The sequence below is a fragment of the Microcaecilia unicolor genome, chromosome 12 (assembly GCF_901765095.1).
Source record: "Microcaecilia unicolor chromosome 12, aMicUni1.1, whole genome shotgun sequence".
Classification (NCBI taxonomy): Eukaryota; Metazoa; Chordata; class Amphibia; order Gymnophiona; family Siphonopidae; genus Microcaecilia; species Microcaecilia unicolor.
In genome coordinates this window covers 9,490,475-9,502,640 of record NC_044042.1, presented here as the reverse complement: position 1 = coordinate 9,502,640, position 12,166 = coordinate 9,490,475, and the positions used below count along the sequence as shown (strand labels likewise).

At 49.8% G+C, this 12,166-nt stretch overlaps 1 protein-coding gene across 1 annotated transcript in view; it reads right to left on the bottom strand.

Annotated features, from left to right (window-relative positions):
- The window catches only part of LOC115481513 (corticosteroid 11-beta-dehydrogenase isozyme 1-like), a 34,277-nt gene extending 25,676 nt beyond the window's left edge, over window positions 1-8,601 (bottom strand). The window contains exon 1 of the mRNA XM_030220708.1: window positions 8,413-8,601. Within this exon, the coding sequence (XP_030076568.1) occupies window positions 8,413-8,503 (91 nt within the window). The 5' untranslated portion in view covers window positions 8,504-8,601. The remainder of the gene's footprint in view (window positions 1-8,412) is intronic.
- Between the last annotated feature and the right edge of the window lie 3,565 nt (window positions 8,602-12,166).

Genomic DNA, 12,166 nt, shown 5'->3' with positions numbered 1-12,166 from the left:
GCTTGCGCCCTCGGCGCCGATGACTGTGGCGCCGGCGAGCTCTAGCCCGGCGCCGGGGCAGTCGACACCCGCCGCCGCTTGCGGTGCCGGTCTCGACAGCCACGCAGGTGGAGTCCCCGTCGACGTCGATGGAGGGAGCTCCGTCCCCGCCGGCGCGGGAGTCCACCGCTCGACGACACCGAGGCCTCGGTGCCTCGACGTCGAGCCGGGCCCGGTACCGGACTCAGCTACATGAGCTAATGTCCGATACCGAGGATGAGGACTCGTGGGGGGAAGAGGAGGACCCGAGATATTTCTCCTCAGAGGAGTCTAGGGGCCTTCCCTCGGACCCCACGCCGTCACCGGAGAGGAAGCTCTCACCTCCTGAGAGTCTCTCCTTTGCCTCCTTTGTGCGGGATATGTCTATAAGCATTCCCTTTCCCGTGGTCTCTGTGGAAGAGCCGAGGGCCGAGATGCTCGAGGTCCTCGACTATCCATCACCACCTAGAGAGTCCTCCACGGTACCGCTGCACAATGTCCTGAAGGAGACGCTGCTCCGGAACTGGGTGCGACCATTAACTAATCCCACCATTCCCAAGAAAGCAGAGTCCCAGTACAGGATCCACTCTGACCCAGAGCTCATGCGGCCCCAGTTGCCCCATGACTCAGCGGTCGTGGATTCTGCTCTCAAGAGGGCACGGAGTTCGAGGGATACCGCCTCGGCGCCCCCGGGGCGGGAGTCTCGCACTCTGGACTCATTTGGGAGGAAGGCCTACCAGTCCTCCATGCTCGTGACCCGCATCCAATCTTACCTGCTCTATATGAGCATCCACATGCGGACCAATGTGCAACAGCTGGCGGACCTGGTCGATAAGCTCCCGCCGGAGCAGTCCAGGCCTTATCAGGAGGTGGTCAGGCAGCTGAAGGCGTGCAGAAAGTTCCTGTCCAGGGGGATTTTTGACACCTGTGACGTGGCATCTCGTGCTGCGGCCCAAGGTATAGTGATGCGCAGGCTCTCATGGCTGCGTGCCTCTGACCTGGACAACCGCACCCAGCAGAGACTGGCTGACGTCCCTTGCCGGGGGGATAACATTTTCGGTGAGAAGGTCGAGCAGATGGTGGACCAACTGCATCAGCGGGAAACCGCTCTCGACAAGCTCTCCCACCGGGCGCCTTCAGCACCCGCCCCCACGGGTGGGCGTTTTTCCCGGGCACGGCAGGCTGCACCCTATTCTTTTGCAAAGCGTAGGTACAACCAGCCGGCCCGAAGGCCTCGTCAGGCACAGGGACAGCCCCAGCGCGCTCGTTCTCGTCAACAGCGTGCGCCTAAGCAGCCCCCTGCGCCTCCACAGCAAAAGCCGGGGACGGGCTTTTGACTGGATCCACGGGAACATAGCCGCCCTACAAGTGTCCGTACCGGACGATCTGCCGGTCGGAGGGAGGTTAAAATTTTTTCGCCAAAGGTGGCCTCTCATAACCTCCGACCAGTGGGTTCTCCAAATAGTGCGGTGCGGATACGCCCTGAATTTGGCCTCCCTGCCTCCAAATTGTCCTCCAGGAGCTCAGTCTTTCAGCTCCCATCACAAGCAGGTACTTGCAGAGGAACTCTCCGCCCTTCTCAGCGCCAATGCGGTCGAGCCCGTACCACCCGGGCAGGAAGGGCAGGGATTCTATTCCAGGTACTTCCTTGTGGAAAAGAAAACAGGGGGGATGCGTCCCATCCTAGACCTGAGAGGCCTGAACAAATTCCTGGTCAAAGAAAAGTTCAGGATGCTTTCCTTGGGCACCCTTCTGCCAATGATTCAGAAAAACGATTGGCTATGTTCCCTGGATTTAAAGGACGCATACACTCACATCCCGATACTGCCAGCTCACAGACAGTATCTCAGATTCCGCCTGGGCGCACGGCACTTTCAGTATTGTGTGCTGCCCTTTGGGCTCGCCTCTGCCCCACGAGTGTTTACAAAGTGCCTCGTGGTGGTAGCGGCCTACCTACGCAAGCTGGGAGTGCACGTGTTCCCATATCTCGACGATTGGCTGGTCAAGAACACCTCGGAGGCAGGAGCCCTCCGGTCCATGCAGTGCACTATTCAACTTCTGGAGCTGCTGGGGTTTGTGATAAATTACCCAAAGTCCCATCTCCAGCCAACTCAATCTCTGGAATTCATAGGAGCGCTGCTGAATTCCCAGACAGCTCAGGCCTACCTTCCCGAAGCGAGGGCCACCAATCTCTTGGCCCTGGCTTCGCAGACCAGAGCGTCTCAGCAGATCACAGCTCGGCAGATGTTGAGACTTCTGGGTCATATGGCCTCCACAGTTCATGTGACTCCCATGGCTCGTCTTCACATGAGATCTGCTCAATGGACCCTAGCTTCCCAGTGGTTCCAAGCCACCGGGAATCTAGAAGATGTCATCCGCCTCTCCACCAGTTGTCGCACTTCACTGCTCTGGTGGACCATCCGGACCAATTTGACCCTGGGACGTCCATTCCAAATTCCGCAGCCCACGAAAGTGCTGACGACGGATGCATCTCGCCTGGGGTGGGGAGCCCATGTCGATGGGCTCCACACTCAGGGTCTGTGGTCCCTCCAGGAAAAGGATCTGCAGATCAACCTCCTGGAGCTCCGAGCGATCTGGAACGCACTGAAGGCTTTCAGAGATCGGCTGTCCTGTCAAATTATCCAAATTCGGACAGACAATCAGGTTGCAATGTATTACGTCAACAAGCAGGGGGGCACCGGATCTCGCCCCCTGTGCCAGGAGGCCGTCGGGATGTGGCGTTGGGCGTGTCGGTTCGGCATGCTCCTCCAAGCCACATACCTGGCAGGCGTAAACAACAGTCTGGCCGACAGACTGAGCAGAGTCATGCAACCGCACGAGTGGTCGCTCCATGCCAGAGTGGTACGCAAGATCTTCCGAGCGTGGGGCACCCCCTCGGTGGACCTTTTCGCCTCTCAGACCAACCACAAGCTGCCTCTGTTCTGTTCCAGACTTCAGGCACACGGCAGGCTAGCGTCGGATGCCTTTCTCCTCCATTGGGGGACCGGCCTCCTGTATGCTTATCCTCCCATACCTTTGGTGGGGAAGACCTTACTGAAGCTCAAGCAAGACCGCGGCACCATGATTCTGATAGCGCCCTTTTGGCCCCGTCAGATCTGGTTCCCTCTTCTTCTGGAGTTGTCCTCCGAAGAACCGTGGAGATTGGAGTGTTTTCCGACTCTCATTTCGCAGAACGACGGAGCGTTGCTGCACCCCAACCTTCAGTCTCTGGCTCTCACGGCCTGGATGTTGAGGGCGTAGACTTCACTGCGTTGGGTCTGTCTGAGGGTGTCTCCCGGGTCTTGCTTGCCTCTAGGAAGGATTCCACTAAAAAGAGTTACTTTTTCAAGTGGAGGAGGTTTGTCGTGTGGTGTGAGAGCATGGCCCTAGAACCTCGTTCTTGCCCTGCACAGAACCTGCTTGAATACCTTCTGCACTTATCAGAGTCTGGCCTCAAGACCAACTCAGTAAGGAATCACCTTAGTGCGATTAGTGCTTACCATTATCGTGTGGAAGGTAAAGCCATCTCTGGAGAGCCTTTAGTCGTTCGATTCATGAGAGGCTTGCTTTTGTCAAAGCCCCCTATCAAGCCTCCTACTGTGTCATGGGATCTCAACGTCGTCCTCACCCAGCTGATGAAACCTCCTTTTGAGCCACTGAATACCTGCCATCTGAAGTACTTGACCTGGAAGGTCATTTTCTTGGTGGCAGTTACTTCAGCTCGTAGGGTCAGTGAGCTTCAAGCCCTAGTAGCTCATGCTCCATATACTAAATTTCATCACAACAGAGTAGTGCTCCGCACTCACCCAAAGTTCCTGCCGAAGGTGGTGTCGGAGTTCCATCTTAACCAGTCAATTGTCTTGCCAACATTCTTCCCCAGGCCGCATACCCGCCCTGCTGAACGTCAGTTGCACACATTGGACTGCAAGAGAGCATTGGCCTTCTACTTGGAGCGGACACAGCCCAACAGACAGTCCGCCCAATTGTTTATTTCTTTCGACCCTAACAGGCTAGGGGTCGCTGTCGGGAAACGCACCATCTCTAATTGGCTAGCAGATTGCATTTCCTTCACTTACGCCCAGGCTGGGCTGACTCTTGAGGGTCATGTCACGGCTCATAGTGTCAGAGCCATGGCAGCGTCGGTGGCCCACTTGAAGTCAGCCACTATTGAAGAGATCTGCAAGGCTGCGACGTGGTCATCTGTCCACACATTCACATCTCATTACTGCCTCCAGCAGGATACCCGACGCGATAGTCGGTTCGGGCAGTCGGTGCTGCAGAATCTGTTTGGGGTGTAATCCAACTCCACCCTCCAGGACCCGAATTTATTCTGGTCAGGCTGCACTCTCAGTTAGTTGTTCTTCGTAGGTCAATTTCTGTTGTTTCCTCGCCGTTGCGAGGTTCCATTGACCTGGGTTCTTGTTTTGAGTGAGCCTGAGAGCTAGGGATACCCCAGTCGTGAGAACAAGCAGCCTGCTTGTCCTCGGAGAAAGGGTATGATACATACCTGTAGCAGTTGTTCTCCGAGGACAGCAGGCTGATTGTTCTCACCTACCCTCCCTCCTCCCCTTTGGAGTTGTGTTTATACTTTATTGCTTGTCATTCAACTGGCGGGAGCGGTCGCGCACGGGCGGGAAGACGGCCGCGCATGCGCGGTGGGCGTGCCCTGCGTGCCGACCGTCCCGCGAAGCTTTTTCCGGTTGGTGGGGGCTGCCGCGGACGTCAACCCAGTCGTGAGAACAATCAGCCTGCTGTCCTCGGAGAACAACTGCTACAGGTATGTATCATACCCTTTCCTTCACGGAGATATAACTGAAGACTTGTACATGGAACAGCCAACAGGTTTCATAAATACAAAACAAAGACAGCTAGTGTGTAAATTAAACAAAGGTCTTTATGGATTAAAGCAAAGTGCAAAATGTTGGAATGAAAAATTGCATGAAATATTGACAAATTTAGGATTTAAGCAAGGTGAAGCAGATAAATGCTTGTACACTAGGTGCAGAAATGGACAATATGCATACATTTTAGCTTTTGTTGATGATCTGCTCATTGCAAGCAAAAGTGAGCAAGAGTACAAGGACATTGTAAAGTGTTTAAACCTCAATGTTGAGATAAAAGAACTTGGTAATGTGTCATACTATCTTGGTATAGAAATTGAGAAACAAAATGATGGTTCTTATCTTCTAAGCCAGAAGCAGAAAATAAATGAGCTTATTGAAAGTTTAGGTATGCAAGATGCCCAAGTTGTAAGCACTCCCATGATCACTGATTTTCTGAAGGATGAAACAGTAAGAGAACCTTTACCAGATAACATCCAATATAGATCAGCCATAGGTAAGCTTTTATATCTAGCTACCACATACAGGGCTGATATAGCAAATGCAGTAGGAATTTTGAGCAGAAGGGTCAGCTCACCTACCAAATCAGATTGGACTGCAGTTAAAAGGATGGTAAGGTATTTAAAAGGTACCATTGATTGTAAATTAAAGATTTCAGCCAATAGTAATCCAAAACTAATATGTTACTGTGATTCAGATTGGGCAGGGGATCATTCTGATTATAAATCCACAAGTGGATATGTGTTTATGTATGGAAATGTACAAATTTCATGGGCCAGTCATAAACAAAGTATTGTGAGTTTGTCTTCTACAGAAGCTGAATATGTGGCCGTATCGGAAGCGTGCAGAGAACTGATGTGGATTGAAAAACTTTTGCTGGATTTCGGAATAGCTGAAAAGAGACCAATCCAGATAATGGAAGATAATCAGAGCTGCATCCGACTGTCACAGAATGACAAGGTTCAGTCACGCACCAAGCACATCGCAACGAAATACCACAACGTGCGAGAGTTGGCGAAAGAAGGGGTCATCAGTCTACACTATTGTCACACCAGTGAGATGACAGCTGACATCATGACCAAACCGTTACCCAGAGAACATTTTGTGAATCTGCGTATAAAGCTTGGACTTTGTATGAATAAATAATTGCATGACAGTTATGCATGAGAAGGGGTTTGTTGGAATGTAATTGTATTTTACATGCATTGCCTGTCACCTATTATTTCTCTGTGATTACTCTGTGACCTCTGATGTGAATTACTTAGAGAGGTCACACAGCTATGCAACTTCCTGTGGGGGTTAGATGCAGCAGATGCAGCACATGGAGCACATGGAGCTCATGATCTCTCCTAACCTGAGAGGATCTATGGTGGTGTGAGCATCCATTACCATCTAAGCACATGGAAGGAGCTGATAATACAAATGTATAGTAATATGTATATATAAGCCTGTCTGATTATAATCTAACTACAAACTGTGAGTAAACAGATGTTTTGTTACTTCAACTTTAAAGTGACTCAGCAGCGAATTATTCTGGGGTGAATGAGAGAGAGATGAAGAAAGAAATTAACATTTCTAAAGCTGAAGCTGTGTGTACTAAAATCTGCTAATTATTTACTACAAATAATCCAACAAAAAGAAGGCGGGACACTGAGTGAAGGGAAGAAGACACGTCGGGGCGGGGGAGCGCCGCCTCCTCACTAACGCTACGCTGCCACGCTCTGGAGAGGTAAATTTAAACAAATAAAAGGATCTGGGGAGAAGAGGGCGGGTAGTGTAGCGATCGTTTTCGGGGGGGGGGGGGGGCGCCGGAGACCCTAGGCACGGCCCTGCTTGGTCATCTCATAGTAACATAGTAGAATAGTAAATGACGGCAGCTAAAGACCTGTACGGTCCATCCAGTCTGCCCAACAAGATAAACTCATTTTACATGGTATGTGATACTTTATACCCGAGTTTGATTTGTCCTTGCCATTCTCAGGGCACAAACCGTAGAAGTCTGCCCAGCGCTCTTCTTGTACTAAAAGTTCTGAAGATTCTGGAATCCTAAAGAGTTACAAGATTCCAGAATCCCAATTAGTAGCAACATTCCATGTAGAACCCCAAAGAGTAACATCAAACATATAAACGGCGAGTGACCGTACTCACTCGCAAATGCGCAGTAGAGACCTCTGCCCCGCCCCCACGTCAATACGTGATGACGGGGGGCGGAACACAGAGCGTCTGTACTGCGCATTGCTGAGGGAGGGACACCGCCGTCTAACGCTCCCCCCACCCGAGTCGCCGCCGCCACCCACCTTTTACCCGGTCGGGCCCTCGCTCCACTATTGAAACAGCGAGGGTCCGGGAACGCAGCACTGAGCTCTGCTGAGCTGCCGACATCGCCCTTCCTTCTTCTTCTCTGCCTCTGTCCCGCCCTCGACGACGTTACGTCACACGAGGGCGGGACAGGCAGAGAAGAAGAACGAAGGCCGACGTCGGCAGCTCAGCAGAGCTCAGTGCTGCGTTCCCGGACCCTCGCTGTTTCAATAGCAGAGCAAGGGCCCGGCCGGGTGGAAGGTGGGTGGTGACAGCTCGGTGGGGGGGCGCGAACTCGGAGGGGGAGGGGCAGCGGCGAACTCGGCGGTGGGGGCGGGCCTTTCAACCCCCCCTTCCTATAATAGCCCGTTTTTACGGGCTCAAAGTCTAGTAGTAACATATAGTAGCATAGTAAATGGCGGCAGATAAAGACCTGTACGGTCCATCCAGTCTGCCCAACAAGGTAAACTCATTTTATATGGCATGTGATACTTTATATATATATAGCTGAGTTTGATTTGTCCTTGCCATTCTCAGGGCACAGACCATAGAAGTCTGCCCAGCACTCTTCTTGTACTAAGTTCTGAAGCTAAAATTTACACTCCAGCCCATCCCTATCTATTCAGTCATGATCAGGGCATAGACCGTAGAAGTCTGCCCATCACCAGTTTTGTTTCCCAATTACTAGCGTCGCCACCTACTCTCAGCTAAGATTCCGCGGATCCATTCCTCCAAAACAGGATTCCTTTGTGTTTATCCCACTCATGTTTGAATTCCATTACCGTGTTCATCTCCACCATCTCCCACGGGAGGACATTCCACATATCCACCACCCTCTCTGTGAAAAAATACTTCCTGACATTACTGTCCTTAGCTGTTGTTTCAATTGCTTCCTCTTTGTCCTTAAGTAGCATTCTATGCCATAATGTGTATTGTTATCTGAATATTTTTACTGCTGTAATTGTCTGTTGCCTATGTTGCGGTACACACACTGCCTTGAGTGAATTTCTTCAAAATGGTGGTGAATAAATCCTAGTAAATAAATAAACAAAGGTAGATATTTCCTTGCTAACCTATGTCTACATCCACCCCAAGAAAACTGAAATTAAAATGTGTCTGCTTTAATCTGGGTCAGGGGCACAAAGCGAAGCTGTTTCCTAGGAACTCAAGACTGCCCCCTCTGTTTAGGGCCCAACTCTGCAGCCGACCCCCTTCGAGACTCTTTGCCTTTCAGGTGGCCATTTGGAAAACATACCTGGTTTGAACTCATCACCACCTGAGTAGAAATAAACGGCCAGAACAAGTCCCAGCAGGGGAATGAGCAGTTTTCGGGATAACAGGGCCATAGTGTCAAAGGGAGGAAGAAACTGCAGGAGATTTGATCCGAAAGCTGCAGGTCAGAAGCAAGACGTTCCAATGACATGCCTGCCCACAACTTGGCAGCTTGTGTTGTGAGTGAAAGTGTCACGTGCTCTTATTTGAACAAAATTAACCTTTGAGACTAGTGTGGCAGTGAGCTCAAAGATAGGATACAAAAATTATAGTCTGGCCTGCATGTGAACACTAAAGCCAGTAAAAAAGTTTTTTTGAACGTTCCCATCTTGCATAGGCCGAAATGTTCACAGGGCTGACTCCCAAAATTTCTTGAGTCATCCCCACCCCAGTATGTTTCCTGCAACACAAGAAGATATATGGGAAAAATCTGTTTCATTTCTTACTGCAGACGGTCTAAAGACGTGAAACATTTGCATTTCAGTGAGTATAAAATGGGCCACTAGAGGGCAGCAGCCTCTTTAGCTCCTCAGTTCATATGCGGAAGTGAAAAGTCAGGACCAGTGGGACAGAACTGACAAACTTTTGGCCTTATGACTCCCCAAATTAATTTTCAGATCCTTAGAGTGTATCAGTTTCCTCTTGTTCCTCCCTCCAAGGTTTTGGTTATTAAACTCTACAATCACATGCATTTTTATAGGATTGTTTCAGATGATCAACTGGACTTCATAAGGGTAATGCTATATCATTACAAAGTAATCCCCTTAATAGGCAACACATTGAAATATTCAGATACTCAGAATGACTATTTATTTGGATTTGATTAATAATAGAAACATAGAAACATGACGGCAGATAAAGGCGAAATGACCCATCCAGTCTGCCCATCCTCTGTAACCCCTAATTCTTCCTGTTCCTAAGCGATCCCACATGCTTATCCCATGCCTTTTTAAATTCTGGAACAGTCCTCGACCACCACCTCCACCGGGAGGCCATTCCACGCCTCCACCACCCTTTCTGTGAAATAATACTTCCTTAGGTTACTCCTAAGCCTATTCCCTCTTAACTTTGTCATATGCCCCCTCATTCCAGAGCTCTCCTTCATTTGAAAAAGGCTCTCTTCCTGTACATAAATGCCCTTGAGATAGTTAAACGTTTCTATCATGTCTCCTCTCTCCCTCCTCTCTTCCAGGGTATACATGTTGAGGTTCATAAGCCTGTCCCTATAATTTTTGCATTCAAGACTGCTTACTAATTTCATAGCTGCTCTCTGGACCGACTCCATCCTGTTTATATCTTTCCGTAGGTGCGGTCTCCAGAACTGCACGCAGTACTCCAAATGAGGCCTCACCAGAGACTTATACAACGGCACTATCACCTCCTTTTTCCTGCTGACCATGCCTCTCTTTATGCACCCAAGCATCCTTCTGGCTTTGGCCATCGCTTTTTCTACCTGTTTGAAAGCTTTAAGGTCATCAGACACAATCAGCCCCGTCCCGCTCTTCCTTTGCACACTGAAGCACTTTACCCCCCTATACTGTACTGTTCCCTCGGATTTTTGCGACCCAAATGCATGACCCTGCATTTTTTTGGATTAAACCTTAGTTGCCAAATATCGGTCCATTCCTCTAGCTTCGCTAAGTCCTTCCTCATGTCATTCACACCCTCTAGGGTTTCCACCCTGTTGCAGAGTTTAGTGTCATCCGCAAAGAGACAAACCTTACCAGACAGCCCTTCCGCAATATCGCTCACAGAGACATTAAAAAGAGCCGGCCCTAGGACCGATCCCTGCGGTACTCCACTGACGACCTCCTTTTCTTCAGAGCAAGCTCCATTTACCACCACCCTCTGTCTCCTACCATTCAACCAATTTTTTACCCAATCAGTTACTCTAGGTCCCACACCGAGGCACTCAATTTATTTATCAGTCGCCTGTGCGGAACCATGTCAAAGGCTTTGCTGAAATCCAAGTATACCACATCGTGCCCCTCCCACATCCAACTGTTTGGTCACCCAGTCGAAGAAGACAGATTCGTCTGGCACGACCTGCCACTAGTGAAGCCATGCTGCCTCGGGTCCTGCATTCCATGTAGTTCAAGAAATCTCACAATACTCCTCTATAGAAGCGTTTCCATTAGTTTACTCACCACCGAGGTCAGACTGACAGGTCTGTAATTCCCTACCTCCTCCTTACTTCCACTCTTGTGCAAAGGAACCACATCCGCCCTTCTCCAGTCCACCGGGACCACTCCAGTTTCTAAGGAAGCATTGAAGAGGTCTGTCAGCGGAGCCGACAGAACTTTTCCGAGTTCCTTAAGCACCCTTGGGTGTATCCCATCAGGCCCCATCGCTCTGTCTACTTTTAGTTTGGCAAGCCCCTCACGAACACGTAAACGGGTCTTGGTCTACCATACATCCATCCCCTTTAGCCTGTGCTTTCTGCAGCCCTACCCCCGGTTTTTCATTCGTGAACACAGAGCTGAAATAATCGTTAAGCTGTTCAGCTTTATCCTTATCATCTTCCACATATTTCTCTCCCGCAGCTTTGAGCCTCACAATGCTAATAATGTTGTCAGGAAGCATTTTTTTTACGGAAAGGGTGGTAGATACGTGGAATGCCTTCCCGCAAGGAGGTGGTGGAGATGAAAACAGTAATGGAATTCAAACATGCGTGGGATAAACACAAAGGAATCCTGTTTAGAAGGAATGGATCCAAGGAATTTTAGCAGAAATTGGGCGGCGACGCCGGTAATTGGGAAGCAAAGCCGGTGCTGGGCAGACTTCTACGGTCTACACCCTGATCGTAACTGAATAGATATGGATGGGCTGGAGTGTAAATTTGAAGGGACTTTGACGTTAGTTTCAGAACTTTTTGTACAAGAAGAGTGCTGGCCAGACTTCTACGATCTGTGCCCTGAAAATGTCAAGGACAAATCAAACTCGGGTATACATATAAAGTATCGCATACCATGTAAAATGAGTTTATCTTGTTGGGCAGACTGGATGATGAGACCTTTGATGTGCTGTCTAGATCCTATTCCGTCCTCATGGCTTAAGCTTTCTCATTAAACATATAAATAGCAAGTGACCGACTCACCTGCAAATGCGCAGTAGAGACTTCCCTCTCTGTCCCGCCCTCGCATCAAGATGTGATGATGTCAGAGGGCGGAACAGAGAGGGAAACGGAGTCAGAGTCACTGTCGGACGCTGCCGCCTGGAAACGAACATCACGCGCACCAACCTCTGGCCTCCTGCCCCCCTCCGTATCGGGCCCCCTGCACTGACCTGACAGCGCCTCTCACCTCCGTGTGGAAGCGCTGCAGGCAGCAGCAGAGCGATCTTACAGTCAAGTCAGTGCAGGGGGCCCGGCACAGAGGGGGGAGGGAGCGACGGCGAGGAGGGTAGCTGGAAATCTCACCCGTTTTAACGGGCATAATGGCTAGTTATTATATAAGTGAGCCAAGTATAGTACAGTCAAGCTATTGTGACATCACATGAGGTTGGTTCTTAGGCATTGGTGGAATGGTATTGTGACATCACTTAGGACGTTAGTTCTTAGGCATTGGTGGAATGAGGCATTGTGACATCACAATATCAGTGGTTGTGGAATGGATTTTATATTAGGAAGCTTTACTGATGTATTACATGAGGAATGCATTTCATTTTTTAGTCTAGGCACTTCAGGTTTTAGTGATGGCTCAAATTATCAAATTGAAATAAATAGATTGCTGATCCTA